Source organism: Mus caroli, chromosome 12 (assembly GCF_900094665.2).
Source record: "Mus caroli chromosome 12, CAROLI_EIJ_v1.1, whole genome shotgun sequence".
NCBI lineage: Eukaryota > Metazoa > Chordata > Mammalia > Rodentia > Muridae > Mus > Mus caroli.
Window position 1 is genome coordinate 102,489 of NC_034581.1, and position 16,937 is coordinate 119,425.

At 42.6% G+C, this 16,937-nt stretch overlaps 1 protein-coding gene across 1 annotated transcript in view; it reads right to left on the bottom strand.

Moving 5' to 3' along the window:
- The window catches only part of Rab10 (RAB10, member RAS oncogene family), a 56,778-nt gene extending 42,869 nt beyond the window's left edge, over positions 1-13,909 (bottom strand). Inside the window, exon 1 of the mRNA XM_021179750.2 lies at positions 13,238-13,909. Within this exon, the coding sequence (XP_021035409.1) occupies positions 13,238-13,364 (127 nt within the window). The 5' untranslated portion in view covers positions 13,365-13,909. The remainder of the gene's footprint in view (positions 1-13,237) is intronic.
- Between the last annotated feature and the right edge of the window lie 3,028 nt (positions 13,910-16,937).

Sequence of the window (16,937 nt, forward strand, 5' to 3'; positions counted from 1 at the left end):
AAAAAAAAAAAAAAACAGAAAGACACAAACCTGCAAACTCTGACCTATGAGTCCTCTCAAAGGAGACTATTAAGTGAGTGAAGCTGATTCCCCAGACACTCATCTTAAAGGTAAGAGAGTGGCCCGAATCTGCTAAGGCACCTGATGTGCACACATCTATAGAGGCCCTTTTTGAATCTACTTAATACAAATTCAAATATATTTTGTTTCTTTCTTCTTTGAATTTACTAAATAAAACACTTTAATTTATCCTCTAAAGTAGTATAGTTATATCTCAAAAGATAACTCTCCAATAATCCTAATACATTTCTTTTACCTAGGCTCCTGTTGTACTTAGACTACACTTATCCTCAGGCTTAATTTTTCCACTGATGCATCCAGTAATCATTTATTATCTTACAAGTCAGTTATGCTACATCTTATGGAAAAGATCTTATGGAAATGAGGTGGCTCAACAGGTTAAGAGAACTTGCCACCAAGCCCAACAGCCTGAGTTTGATCCCAGGACCCACGTGTAGAGAGAAAGAACACACTCCTGAAGTTTGACCTCCAACCCACAAACTCTGATATACATGCCCATTCATAAATATATAAATACAATTTAAAAAGAAAAAAGCTACACATGGCAGCTCAAACCATCATCCCAAGACTGTGAAGACTCAGATGTGAATTCCCAGGCTGTAAGTGAGCTCTAAATCAACCTGGGTTACAGGGTGAGATCCTGAGTCAAGCAAAGTGGCCTGTGTCTGAACCCCAGCACTCTGAAGTGGTGGGAGATCAGGAGTTCAAGTCCCCTCAACTACTCAACTACACAGCGAATTCTGGCCAACCTAGACTATTTGTGTGTGACCCTGTTCAAAACAAACAAAACACATATGAGGGAGGAGGCAAAAGTGGGAAGAATGGCAGGGAAGCTACAGAATTTTCAAAAATGCACACCTATTCCCTCACTTAAGGGAGGTAAAATATTGTTAAAATTATGACTATATAAGATAAACTAATTCAATACTTGCTCTTTTGTTATCAAGCATTTATGAGGATTTGAATCAGCCAAAATCAAGCTGTCCTACTATTTACTGGCTAAGTGATATAATATACAGGTTCTACTGTAATACTGACAGATTATGACATAGCTGAGCCCTTTGTTGTTGGATGTATTATAAAAACAATGTATCAAGAACGTAAGATTGAAATTTACAACTATAGTCACACACTGTCCAAAAAGCAGAAATATCCTCCAAGCCAGGCAGTGGTGGTGCACGCCTTTAATCCCAGCACTTGGGAGGCAGAGGCAATCGGATTTCTGAGTTCTAGGCCAGCCTGGTCTACAGAGTGAGTTCCAGGGCTACACAGAGAAACCCTGGGGGGGCGGGGAGGGGGGGTTCTCCTAGCACCAAATAACTAGGTAAAAAACTAACCATTTAAATTAATATTTTCTTAAATGTCATGGTTATAGATAGTAGGTTATAGATAGTAGGAAATGGATTCTCTACTACAGTTATCTGATTATCCTAAATAACACTATTTTTATCTTGAAAGTAAACTGGATATTTGTAAAATCAATAGCAAAATACCATCCCTAGCCTGGCCCTGGTGGCACATGCCTTTAGTTCTAGCACTTGGGAGCCAGACACAGGCAGACCTCTGTGAGTTTAAGGCCAGCCTGGTCTACAGAGTAAGTTCCAGGACAGCCAGGGCTACAGAGAAACCATGTTTTGAAAAACCAAAACAAACAAATGAATCCCTGTCTGGGAGAGTGGTTCAGGTAGTGGAGTACTTCTTACCTAACATGCAGAAAGATCTGGGTTCCATGCATTAACTGAGCAAGGTGGCAGTTTAAGGCAGAACAGGATTAGAAACCCATTCATATCAAGATCATGCGATATAACCAGTTTTGAAAAATAAAATCTAACACAGTAATGTTGTAAGTTCAGAAGTGGAGTCATGGGCTGAGATGTTGGCTCAGTCCAAAAAGGATTATCTTAAAAGCATGAGGACCTGATATTGAGCCATACATATGCAAGGCATTGTGGCACTGTGATCCCAGAACTAGGATGCAGAAACAAGAAGATTCCTGACCTTGTAGGGCCTGCCAGTTTAGCCAAATTTGTGAGCTCCAGACCAATGAAAGATTGTCTAAGAGGTGTTTCTGAGGGTAACACCAGAGATTGCCCCTCTGGTTTACACACTCACACACACACATGTGTAAATACCTTGAAAAATAAAAGGAGTCAGTTAGTTTTTTGGTTTTTTGTTTGTTTGTTTGTTTGTTTGTTTGTTTTCTTTTTTGGTTTTTCAAGACAGGGTTTCTCTGTATAGCCCTGGCTGTCCTGGAACTCACTTTGTAGACCAGGCTGGCCTCAAACTCAGAAATCAGTCTGCATCTGCCTCTGCCTCCCAGGTGCTGGGATTAAAGGCGTGCGCCACCACCCCCCGCTGGAAATTTCCAAGGTGATAGCTGTGAGCCTGTTACAGAAGATGAGAAGATGGGAGGACAAAAGGTCTAGACTAGAGATAGCCAGGAATCATCAGAAGCCAAAGGATTCTCTCTCTCTGATGATGGCTTCACTGTAAGGAAACTCACTGAGAGGTTACTGAGGATATATGAAGCCTAGAAACAGATGAAAGGAAATTAATCGAATAAAGAGGATTTTTTAACTCAGAAGAAAAAGGGGGGAAGATGGTTCAGTGGGTAAACATGCTTGCTAGGCAAGCCTGACAACCTAAATTCAATTCCTGGAACCCACCTAAGTCAAAGCAGAAAATTGGCTTCACAACGTTGTCCTCTGGCCTCCATAAGCATAACATAACACACACACACACACGTACATACACACCACCCCATACATGCTCAAAATAGTAAACAAAACATTTCTGTGAGAAAGATTAAAAAGGATGTAAAGATTTTAAAAACTAGAAGGAGTTCATTTCTGTAGAGAAATAGTATCTGCTGGACATGATGGCATGACAGTAAAACTGCACACATTCTTAAACTATATGTACAAAACTGAAAACTTGTCAAACTCAACCCAGATAAAAATCCCAGCATGGAGGATGGGGGAGCAGGTGGGCACTGAGGAGCTACTGGCAGGTGATACCTGCTGGGGGAAAAGACTCAGTTTCTTCAGGGATGCTCTAGTAGATGGCCCTACACCTATGCACACACACAGAGCATGAAATGAACTCAGCAGAATTAAAACACATTAAACTGAGAAGGAAAAGTTAGAAGGAAAATGGGGAGAATCTGGCATGAGAAAAGTGCAGGAATGGATCTGACTCAAACACATTATATGCATATATGAATATTAGACATCTTAAAAGAACAGAACTTAAATTAAAGAAGCCAGAAAGATAGCTCCGAAGTTAAGAGCACTTGTTGCCTTTGAAGAGAACCCAGGTTCAGTTCCCAGCACCCACATGGTGAATCACAACCACCTGTAACTTCAGTTCTGGGGAATCTGGCACCAGGCACACAGGTGGTGCCCATACATACACTCACACATACACATGAAATAAATAACTTTTCTAATGAAAATTAAGCTGGATGTGGTCGATGACACCTTTAAGCCTGCTACTCAAGTAGCAGAGGCAGACAGATCTCTGTAAGTTCCAGGCAAGCCTGGTCTACAGAGTGGATTCCAGGACAGCCACAGCTACATGAGACCTTGTCTCAAAAAAATAAAAACAAAACAAAAATTAAGGGTGACACCTCTGAGACCTTGAACCAAAATCAGCCTTTCCCATTACACACAAGCTGGTCATCTTAGGAATTCTGTTACAGTGACACAGTTGACTAATACAGCACACAAATAAAGACAATCAAAACCAAAGGAAGTTTAAGTAACACTTGTTACCCCACTTAAATGGAATGGGCTCTAAGGATAGATTATTAGGTTGCCAAGCAAGCATGAAGCCCTGGGTTTGAACCTTGGTGTCACATAAACTTCATACTCATCTGTAATGTCAGCACTCAAGAGATGGGAAGCAGATTAGACGTTCAAGATCATCCTATGCTACTTAGGGAGTTTGAAGATCTGGGGTACACTGAAACCCTATCTTTAAAAAAACAAAAAAGACATACTGCATCAGATGTCAGTGTCCTGGATTCAAGGTTGTATGATTTCCTAAAAATGTTACTGTAGGGAGACACTGGGCAAAGTGTATGAGAGAGCTGTCTATATCATCTTTTAAAACTGTATGTGAAACTATAAGATCTTAAGATCTTCAATTAGAAATGTGCATAAGCATTGCTACTGATGCAGAAGCAGCAAATCAACAGTACCTTCTGTCTGAGACTGACACACTGCACCTTTACTAGTTTCTAATGTTTGTAACCTTCGGGTGCTCTGTTCTCTGCATCATATTGGAAACACAATACTCTATCACCAATTGTTCTTTACATTAAAACACTTTTTATCACTAGAAAGGATAAACACCAGTTACAGATGCTTGCAACCCATAATGCATGACAATGGTTTCAAAGAAAATTTTTCTTATTCTTAATTTCCCTTTAGATTTTTTTTAATAAACAGGTTTTTTTAATTTTTTATTTATACTGGTGTTCTGTATGTATGTCTGCCGTATCTCCTGGATCTGGAATTACAAACAGTTGTGAGCTGCCATGTGTGAGCTGGGACTTGAACTTGGGTCCCTTGGAAGAACAGCCAGTGCTCTCTGAAGCACTGGGCCACCAGCCCCAGGTTTTAATTTCATTTTTGATTTGACAGATCTCATGTGGTCTGGACCCTCCTGCTTCCATTCCCACGTGCTGGGACACACATGCACTGCCTTATGCTTTATGTTGCACTGAGGGTCAAATCCATGGTTTCCCGAATGTTCTACCTACCAACAGAGCATAGCCATTTCTAGCTCCACTTTATTTTTTTTCACCTTTATTCTCCTTGCAAATTCCTCTCTTCACCAAGCCCAACTTAAGAAACTTCAAATTGTGTTACTTGCTTTGTTTTTTGAGATAGGTCATGCTTGCCCTGTAGCCCTGAGGGACCTCAAACTTGCTGTATAGATCAGACTGACCTCAAACTTCCAGCATTTCTCCTGCCTCTGCCTCCCTGGTACTGGGGTTACAGCTGTACAGGTTACATCCTCAGTATAAGTGTACTTGAAGAATTCACTCCACATTTATTACCATCTTACCTCTTCTTACCATCTGTTTAGGTTCAAACATCCTGCCCTAACCTCAATGTCCTTTCTTGCTCTTTTAAACTCCTAATTAACTTAACCTTCTTCATAAGTAATTTCTTCATGTACATCTATGGCTAATCACAAAATTTGTATTTTGTGCTCAATAAACAGTCTCATTTGTAAACCAAGACTTAGCAGCCTCCACTTTCCTTCCCATTGCAGCTGCTACAACAGCACCACCTGGACAATCTGTACTGTTTCAAATTGAAACAGATCTCCAATATTACTGCTCCCATTCTTTCCCTCCTCCAAGTCACAAGGAAGTATCAGTAGTTTTGTTCCAGTACTTGACACAGCATTATATCCCACAATCCTTAAGGAAGACAGTTCTCTCAGGCATTGTCTCCTCTGTTCTAACATACTCTGAACTCTATCATGCAAAGGACAAATAACCCAAGTTGAAGCATTGCCCCTCCCAGGTAACTCCACTCTCCAAATTGAAATTAATGAGTAGATCTGTCCTAACCTACCAAGTTTGGGGGTGGGGTGCAACATGGCAATGAAATTCTCAGAATGACACACATAACCATGATTGGAGCCCTAAAAGAATCACGCTGGATTCTAAATGAAACCTGAAGGCTCCTCTTTCCTCACCAGCCACTGTTAGCATTAGCTGTCATGTGGAACAGAAGGGGCTTTATATGATCAAATTCTCCTTTTAGACAGCATGGTCAAATTTCTCAACAATCTTATAGGTTTTGTTTGGTAGTGAGTGTTACATGTCACAAAATTTACCATTTTATAGCAACTTTTAAAAATTGAACTTAAGCTGAGCTTGGTGTTATAATACTCTAATTTCAGCAGAAAGGGAGGCAGAGACAGAATGATCAACAGCTTCCCAACACCTCCAAAACTTTTTCAACATCTCAAATGAAAATTCTATGTCCTTTAACCATTATCTCTGCATACCCTTGCCATTAACATCCTGATTATCACTATTCCATTTTCTCTATTAATGTGTCTGCTCTAGGTACCTCATACAAATGTTTCCTTCCATCGAACTTGCTTTACGTTGTTCTATTTTGTTTTTTGAGGCAGGGTCTCTCTACACAGCCCTGGCTGTCTTGGAGTTCACTCTGTAGGCCAGGCTGGCCTTACGCTGAGTCCCACCTGTCTCCATCTGGAATACTGAGATTACAGGTGTGAACAACCATACTGGCTATTTTTATAATTTTGAGGTTCATCTATGTTATAGTACTTAGCAAAACTTTACTTTTCAAGGATGGATAATCCATAGCATGTGACTACATATTTTATTTATTAATCATTCATCCATCAATGGACCTTGAGTTATTTACTGGCATACAAGCATATGTGAGTCCCTACTTCAAATTCTGAATAGGTCTTGCCTAGCATGCAAAAGGCCTTGGGAGTCAGAGCTCTACCACAAAAATTTTTTAACTGCTCTTAGGTATAACTTAGAAAGAGATTTACTGGATCATATTCTTCTTGTTGCTCTTTAAAAAAAAAACAAAACAAAACAGGGTCTGTAGCACAGATCAGTCTCAAACTCCCTCTATAGCCAAGGATGACCTAGAACTTCTGATCCTCTTCCCTCTTCCTTCTGAGCACTACGATTACAGGTGTGCACCTCCACACTCAGTTCTAGAGAATTGAACCCAGGGCCCTCTACTAACTGAGCCATGTCCCGCAGCCTTTTTTTTTCCCTGAATTTTATTAAACAGAGTATGACTGTAGCCAGGTTAGTACAGAACTCACTATGTAGCCCATGAACCTTGTAGACACAAGCAATCCTCCTGCTGCGGTCTCATGAGTGCTGGGGTTACACTCATAAGCCGTAACACCAGGATCACCTATACTACTTCCCACAGTACTAGCTGAAGTCCCAGCAACATGTCAGAGCTCCAAATCCTCCAGATCATCGTCAACACTTGCTTTTGTTTCTGTCTTGTTTCTGTGGGGTACTGGGAGAAGAGCCATTCATTCTTTCATACATCCCCTGTATGAGGACGGAACCAGAACCTCACACATGCTGAGCACCCTACATCCCCAGCCCTCCTTGTTCTCACTAACCTGCCTAGGATGTTCTTGCTCTGTAGACTAGACAAGCCTTGAACCTAAAATCCTTCTGCCTCAGCCTCCCATGTAGCTGGGATTAAAGGCCTGTGCCACCATGGTCTAATAGAGAACAGGCATACTAAACATCTCCCTGTCTACTTGACCTGTGTTTAATTATTAATTATTATTGATTTTAATTATTATTAATTATTAATGAGGCTGAATATCTTCATATGCTTATGAGCCATTTGTACATATGTTTTTGGAGTCAAGTTTATTTAGTTTTAATCTATCCTAAAAACACATGCTCAATGAGGAAAATTCCTTAGGCATTCCTGCAGCACACACCTGAGTACAGCTCTCCCTCACATGCTTTATGACAAAGGTTTGGCTCATTTTTCTGAAAAGCAGACACTATATAAAATGGGGTCAGTTGGATTTCATCAACTCTTTTGTTGTTTTCCTTTTGTTTGGGAAGATGGTGTCTTACTCTGTAACTGGTCTGGAACATATACATAAACTAGGCTGACTTCAATTTGCAGTGATTCTCTTGTCTTTGTCCTGAGTGATGGCATTACAAGGTTGTGCCACCATGTCCAGCTTATCCCTGGCCAGCCTGGATTCTTCCTTGTAGATCAAGATAGCCTTAGACTTATATTCTCTGCCTTCTGAGTACTGGGATTACAAGTATGTGCCACAACATCTAGTTAAATCAACTGATTCTTAGGGAAAAGTAATTTACATTTGATTGATTTGACTCTGTGTGTATGTGTATGTATGGATGGATGGATGGATGGATGGACATACACACTCTCAAGTGTCACAGCATACATGCAGATATCAGAGGGCAACTTGAAGTTGTTGATCTCTCCTACCAAGTGGGTCCCAAGGAAAAGCTCAGGTCATCAGGCTTGGCACAAGTGGCCTGAACTGCTGAGCCACTGTGCTGGCCTAATCAACAGTCTTTAATGGAGGTTAGTAGAAGCTCGGCTAATGCACTCAGATAATAAAAAGATACTACACCTCTCTCAGAGGCAATGTATCAATTTAACTTTCTTACATTGAGGCCAGGGACTACATTATTCAGTGAAGACACGATCCTTAAAAAAGGAAGAAATCTAGGTGTGGAGGGAGGGTTAAGGACCAAATGACAGACATCTAGTGGAAACAATACATTAAGGATGTGTGCTTTGGGGCTGGAGAGATGGCTCAGAAGGTAAGAGCACTGACTGCTCTTCTGAAGGTCCTGAGTTCAAATCCTAGCAACCACACGGTGGCTCACAACCACCCATAATGAGATCTGACGCCCTCTTCTGGTGTCTGAAGTCAACTACAATGTACTTATGTATAATAATAATAAATCTTTGGGCTGGAACAAGCAGGGACTGAGCAAGCAGAGTTGATTGGAACGAGCAGAGGTCCTAAAAATTCAATTCCCAACAACCACATGAAAGCTCACAACCATCTGTACAGTTTTAGTGTACTCACATATATAAAATAAATAAATCTTTTTTAAAAAAGAAGAAGGATGTGGCTAGGGGTAGTAGCTATTGCCTTTAATCCCAGCATTCCAGAGGCAGAGGCAGACAAATTTTTACAATTTGAGGCAAGTCTAGTCTACAGACTGAGTTACAGGACACCAGTACTACCAGAGAAACCCTGTTCTCAAAAAAACAAACAGGCTGGAGAGATGGCTCAGCAGTTAAGAGTACTTGCAGAGGACCTGGATTTAGTTCCCAGCACCCACATAGTGGCTCCTGTCTACAACCCCAGTTCTGGGAGATCTATCACCTCTGGCTTCAAAGGACACTAGGCACAAAGTCTACATACAAACGTGGAGACAAAACACTCAAACACATAAAATAAATAATATTAAGCTAACACACACACACACACACACAAAACACACGGACAGGTGTGCTTTGACAGATGGTGATGGCTCATACATTTAATCCCAGCACTTGGGAGGTAGAGGCAGGTGGATCCCTGAGTTTGAAACCAGCCTGGTCTACAGAGCAAGTTCCAGGACAGCTAAGGACAGAGAAACACTGTCTCAAAAAAACAAAAATGGGGGAAAAAAATGTACTTTAAGAACAAATTCTTGGGCTGGTGTGATGGCTCGGGCGTTAAGAGCACTGACTGCTCTTCCAGAGGTCCTGAGTTCAATTACCAGCAACCACATGGTAGCTCACAACCATCTATAAAGAGATATGATGCCCTCTTCTGGTATGTCTGAAGACAGCTACAATGCACTTGTATACATAAAATACATTAATAAATCTTAACAGAGGAAAAAATTATCCTATCATTGAGTAATACTTTCCAGAGTGCATACTGCCAAGAAAATTATGGTCAAATCAACCACTGAAATTTGTGTACATCCAGAACCAGTAATTACTTACTTTCTTAATTACTTTCCAAACAATCATTAAATTTCTAAGACCAGTTTTGCCCTAGAGTGTCTGATGTAAAACCATAGGACCTGAGTGCAGATTTCCAACAACCAAGTTGTGAAAAGCTAGGAATCGCATAGGGAATCCCAGCACTGGGAAAATTCAGACAGGAGGATTTTGAGGGCTTGCTTGCCATCAATCAATCAACAAACTCAGGGTTCAATGAGAGACCCTATCTCAAAAAAAGTACAATGGAGAGAACAGAGGCCCACACCTGACCTCATCCTCTGGCCTCCACATGCAACACAAGCACACCCCACAAATTTCTCAATTATCAAGCAGCTAATACTTACTATTAAGTAAAATCTGATCACAATTTACTTCACAATACTCAGAAAGAAAATTAAAAATAAAGTATTAAAATAAGTTAGCCCTGGACCAGTATGTTCTGTATGAAGAGGGTATCACTGTACTATATCCTATCTCTCCCCCTACCTCTGTACATTATTCATCACCCACCTCTTTTAGGACTTAGCAACTACAGGGGGGGAAAAAGGCATAGATTCCTGCCTCTGTATTATTATATAACATATTATATATTACATTATATATATTAAATATTATTCAAATGATCTTAGACTCACTTTTTTGATGTTGTTAGTGGTCTTGCTATTTGACCCTGTGATCCTCCTGCCTTAGCCACTCAAGTTTTGGAATTAGAAGCATGAACCACTGCCAGCTGTGACTTTAGATTCACTTTGCAGTTGGTTAAATATGAAACATACCAATAATTTATTTTTGCAACAGTATGCAATAGATGGGATCACAAAAACTTACATGATTTCTAATATGGATATGTAAGACTTGAAGGTATACAGAAAAACAAGAACAGTAGTCCTGGTGAGCACTGTAAGAGTCATAGATCTAAAAAGCCTTCCTTCAGAGCTATCCAGTAAGAAGCACAACCCACCCAGCCTGGAATCCTTGCAGCCCAGTCCTTTGAAACCCTTGTAAAACGACTACTGCTTCGTTAGTGCAGGTTTTGATGCTAGGTGTGTATCTCAGTGGTAGAATGCACACCTGAAAGAGGAGACAGGACTCTGATCCACTGAAAATACTTTGTACTTTACATGTCCTAAAGTGATAAACATTCCAAGTATCTTTAGTTAGATATGTATCAATTGGCTACTTTTCTGTTGTTTAGACGTATACTGTCAATATATGGTAGCAACTAGTCACATTGGCAACAGAACTGAAATATGCCTAATATAAATTGAGAAGGGCTGTCCATATAGCTCCCATACTAGTTGGAAACAATGTAAAATATCTGTTTAAAATTGGAGGCATATGTGCATCTTTGACGAGTTGAAAGATATTAATTTTTTTCTTTTGTGACTACCAAGGTTTATGAGGATAACAGAATTCAAAATCTGCAAAGAGTCAAATATGAGCTGGACTAAGAATTGTCAGAATTTTGTTCATTTTCTTAGCTTACTTTATTCAAATCTTGTGTCAAAACATCAAATGTTTTTATATCAAAATGTATGTCAGAGGTTACTGTATAATTGTTTAGCAGGGCACCAACAGATATTCAAAGCAGCCATTACACACAAGACATATTCAATCCATAAAGCAACTTATTGTGTCACACACCAGTATCAGGAAGGCCATATATTCTGCACAAATCTGCACTGTGTGCCTACAAAGTACCTGGCACCATTGTTAGGTGCTTTGCTCTCGCTGACCTATGTTAATCCTCACAAGCACCATACATGGCATTTGCACTGTCGAATAAGACATCGTAGCCAAAGTTGCAATTCCTGTGGAGCCAGGAATTCAGAACAGCAGGCTGCGTGGGAAACAACCCATCCCCTAAGTCAAAGGACAGTGAAGACTATGGACAGGAGGAGGACTGGAGGTGTAGCTCAGCAGCTAGCCTACCACGCATGACATTAGTCAATGCCCAGTACCTGGGACAGGCAGCTGGGGGGCTAAGTAGCTTTCTTCACCAGGAAACTTTACTTCCTACTTTCACCTACCCGTTCTCAAGGGCAGGTTTAAAAAAAAAAAAAAACACTAAATTCTCTCTTTCAAAGAGGCTACCTCCCCTCTGATCCAATTCATACTTGTCTTTCAGACTTCGTTTTAAACTGTCAGTCCATGCAAAGCAGATTCCTCATAATTCAGACTACTCCCCTCCCTCCCTCTCCTCACTCTAGTGCTTTGCACACTGTTGTCGCCTTCTTTATCAGAATGCTCAAGGGGTCTATTGTATCGACCACTTATTTCCAACGCTTTTAACAGTGCCTAGAATTTGGTGCTCAATAAATATTTGCTGATCTAGCCACCTGACTCACCCAGCTACACTTCAAAGCAAACTTAGTGCTGTATAAGTGCTAACCCACTAAGCAGAGGACAAGTTCAAGCTTCATGATATTTTGACAATCCTGCCCACCAGTAAGGTAAAACAACCTATTTTAAATAAAAATTTACTCATTTTAATTGCAGTATAACTTAAGCATATTTTACAAAAATATGCTTAAGCTACTTACAAATATGTCTTAAGGAAATCCTATACTATAAATTGGTTAAAATAAGATTTTCACAATTCTTAAGGAAAACCACTAGAGTCGCTTCTCTATATAACCTAGTTACATTTATCACAAGTTTTCCTGCACTGCTCTAATGCAGGAGCTGTGAGGTTCAAAAATGAAAGACACCGGATACTTTAAAAAAACAGGGAGATGGGGGGGGGGGAGGTCATGTAGTTACTTTGACAAAATTGATGTTGGTGCCAGAGTCAAAACGACTTTCTTGGAACCTTCCCTTTTCATTTCACGAAACAGGAAACCCATTTAAAAGGTCAGCCCCCTCAGTTTTTATTTCCATACCAAGTAATTCCGAAATATGTGGTAGTACATTAGAAGTCCTTAGAGCCATGACTGACGAAACATTTTCCTGTAAATTCTAACATCAAGTAAAACATGAGAACTTGACTTGATTCCATTGGGTTGAAGACAGAAACCGTCCATCTGTTTCGTTGAGGTCTTGAAAAAGCACTGTGAGCCAACCATGCCAGATTCCCACCCCAAGCACGAAGGGCCTCCGATTGTTTGACACATCAATGGTTCAGTCAAGACAGCCAACTCACTTTCCCCCGCCCCTCTCATTTTCCTTAATGATTCTGCAACTCTCAAGTTTACTCCAAGTTACAGCCAGATAGAATATTTTCTCTTTGACACCCAATTCGGGCCTTTGCCACATAGCCAGTATTGCTTCAATCCCAACCACTAAATTACGTCTATTACAAAAAGCACATCAAGTAACTTCACGCAATTATGGTAAGGCCAGTCAAGTCACTTAAACCGGATTCTGGAACGCTGCTAAATGCTGCATATTTTGTGCCAGAAGGCACCGAACAGAGGAGACTTGAGACCGGATGGTAAGCATGGGAAGACCCCGCCCCAGTAAGCGCTATTCCGATTCCAACAGTAACTTAGGTCTGTCGTCTGGAATCGGAATCACTGGAACAAAGGCGTAAATTCCGGGAAGCAAGATGTCTGGAATAAAAGAAAACGGCTCGCGGCTACAGAGCCCCCACACCATCCTCCCACAGGTCTTACCTATGGTGGAAATAAAGGTGGTATTGAAGGCATCGTCCGAAAAACGAAAAAGGACGCAGGTCTTGCCCACTCCCGAGTCCCCGATCAGGAGCAGCTTGAAAAGCAGGTCGTACGTCTTCTTCGCCATTGGGAGGAGCGGCTCGGGCGCTCGCCGCCGGTAGCCCCAAGGGATCGGAACTGCTCACTACGACCAACTCCTCACCCGGGCGTTCTGGGGCCGCAGCAGCCGGGTAGAGTGAGCGGAAGGAGAAAGCAGCTCTCGAGACGGAGCAGGAGACCTTCCGAACGGCCTCGTCGAGGAAGCCCCGACGGTGGCGGCGCCCGTGCCTCCGAGGGGCGGCGCCCGCGGCTCCGCAGCCTCTCCCAGCCGCTCCGCCCGGTTCCGGGGAGTCGGTCGGGACAAAATGGCCTCCCCTCCCCCCTCAGCGCAGCTCGGCCGGGACGCTCCCACGGGCGGACGAGCGAGCTCTACGTCGAGGGAGCGCGGCGGGCTTGAACACGGCCTCCGCCCGGAGCAGAAACCCCGCGCTAGGACGCGGGCGAGGGCAGCGGGAGGTCTCGCGAGCCGACGAGCCCTGCTACATAACCCCAGGAAACAGAGCCGCCCGGCCAGAGCCACCTTTTTCCCCGTGCCCTCTCACGCCGGCGTGCGCGCAGCCTGAGACGCACGCAAGGACGTACACCCGCCCTTCTCTCGCGCCCTCGCCCCTGCGGCCCGCCTCTGCGCACGCGCGCGGGCGGGCAAGTAGGGCACGCGGAGGCGGGACCAGAGGGGGCGAGGCCGCGGGCGCGCTCCCTACGGCCTCCTGATTGGGTGAGCGGCCTGACGAACACGCCCCGCGGGGGGAGGTGCAGCCCGGGAACTGCGCAGGCGCACTACGTCCGTGTAGCTCCTGCCCTCCCTCCCTTGCCTTTTCCGGGGCGCCCAGCTGACTGCTGGAATCCTCTACTCCCTCTCAGTATCCTGTTGAGGGGCTGAGGATGTTAGCCCAGCGACGGGCGTGGCTGGCTGTGTGTGTGTGTATAGTTCATATAGATGAGAGAGAAAGAAGTGCTCTGGGCCACTCAGGAACCTCCTTACTAAACCCGGACATCTCCAGAAGAGATCCCGCTTGTGGGCTGGTCGTGACAACCTGGAGTTGATAGAGCCAGGATTCCAAACTGAAAAAGGCGCAGCGCTCCTGGGGTTGGAATGATGTCATCGGCCTGAGGAACCCCGGGTGCGGGGAGAACCTCCCTGCGAATGGAAGCTTCTTCGCTGCTTCGGGCCTAAGCAGCCCTTGGAATCCCGGGAGCTGAAGCGCTCTATTCAGAAAAGGCGGGCGGTCATTGTAGCCAAAGTTGTACCACCAAATCGAGAATCTGAAAGCCTGCCCTATCCCAACCGATCTCTTCCTTGCTTTTCACTTGTTTGTAGGTTGGTTGTTTTGTTGCAAAGTCTGGCTCTGTACTCTAGTACTGACCTCCAATTCATGAATCTCCAGTCTCAGCCTCCTGAGGGCTGCTCCGGTGGGGTTACTCCACCACACCTGTGCCATGTCTTTTCTCTAGTTTTGTCCCTCTTCCCTCTCTCCCTATCAGTTTTATTTACACCTCCCTTTTCTTCCTTCCATAGTCGAAATAAGCAAATTTCTAACTTACCTTTCTAAGTATGCTCCAGCACCTGCAGAATGTGATGGTAGAATGGTTGAACCTGATGAGCTGATTCACCAATAAGGAGATTTGTATTTAGGTAAATTTTATACACACACACATAGCTAATTAGCATATAACAAATATATAAGCATATTCGATAAAAATGAGCTACACTTTGGCAGACACCTTGCCATCACCGACATGTGCATTTCATGTGTAAGTAAAGCCTTTGATCATGTTCTTTTCTGACCATCTTAGATGTGATCATGTTCTCCAAAGACTTGTCCTCCTTCTGAACACCCATAAGGCTTTGAAGGTGTTTGTGTTCTCTAAACCATCTTCTCCCAGTTGATTCTCTGATTGGTCTTAGTTTTCTCATTAAACTATATCCTTCAAATCATTCTCCTCCAGCTGGGAATGTCGTGCTGGATCATGAGTCAACAATTCTATTAAAAATTGCCAGTAAGCACTAGCTTTTCAGCTTTGTCTTAGCTCAGTCATAATCTTGAGCACCCCAGGAAAATCTTCAAGGAGCTGGGGATGTAGCGCACTTGTACAGTGCCTGTCTAGCATAAATGAAGCCCTGGGTTCAATTCTTGCAAGGTGGGGACCAGAGAATCAGAAGTGTAGAGTCATCTTTGATAACAAAAGAGAATTGGATGTCAGCCAGGGAGACCTTGTCAGAGTGTAGAGGTGGGTTGAGATTATTCTTTCTCAAATAGCTCAATTGATTAAATTCCAATACTGTAAAGCATTCTGAAAGTCCTAGGCTGTAAATTACCCAGGCAAGCCTCAACCTTCTCCCGATTCGCCATCCCAAGTTTGCAGGTGTATGCTACCACACCTTCTTGAATTTAATTGGATTTATTAGTTTTTAAAGTGGAAAGCTGAATTTGGGAACAATACTATCACACAAATTAGGGAAGTAATGGACTGCTAGAAATAATTACCATTCTTAAATTCATTCTATATCCCAGTTGTTTCCAAAATTTGTATTCTGAAATTTTGCAAATTATTTAGTCATATTTACTAACAATTGTTTTCATTCTTAAATCAGGATCATGGAATGGTAGATCCTTGAGATCATAATTTTGTTGGATGTAGTAAAAATGTCTGTAATCCTAATACTCAGGAGGCTGAGACACAAGGATTAGCTGCTCAAAGCTAGCCTCTGGCAAATACTGAGCTGGAGACCCTCTCATTCTTTCCATCCTTTCCCAGCTACAAAACTAAAAAGGAATTGACTTTCTGGTTATTGGGAATTGAACCCTTGTACATACTAGGCAGGACTTCACCCACCTCTCTGATTCCTCCTTACTCTTTTATCTAAGCTCCTTTCCTTGGTGAGTTTGTTCTTCCTAAGAATGGCATCTTTGCTTGAAAGGTAGGTTGGCCTTGCTGTATCATCACCTAACTGTAAAACCAGCTTCTTCCAGTCTATAGGACTTTGCCTATTTACTGCTACCCATTTCCTGTGTTCACACCCACAATCTCCTACAGAGACTTCCTTGAGGAAGGTTTTAGACAGACCTGATTGTCCAGAGGCCACGACTGTTTTTATCACCATTTGCTGCCTCTCTGTTGGCAGTAGGCGTTCAAGAGATTGCAGGCCCAGTGAACTACCCTACCTCCTACATCTCTCTAGAAAGCAGGAAATGTTTTCTCTCCCATAGTTACTATGTATCTTCTTGCTTTCAAGGTTAGTTTTATGTGGTTTTCTCCTTGTAAAATGTACCTCAGATCACTTGCTATCCCTTCAGCCTTGAGCTTAAATGTCCTCACCATAGCAACCCCTGCGGTAAGCAGCTTCTTTCCCTTCTGAACTCCTTCAGTACTTCTCAAAATCGATGTGTTGTGGGCTTGGTCTATAATACCAGCACTGGGGAAGCATAAGTAGAAGGTTCAAGGTAAATTCTAAGCCAGCCTGATAGCAAAATAGAAGCCAGCCAGGGCTGCAGAGTGAGACCCTATTTCGATCAACAAGAAACCAATTATGTTTTTAAATTTATTAATTTCACAATGGATAAATATTTCTTTTAGAAACTTCACTGTGGCTCATGCCTGT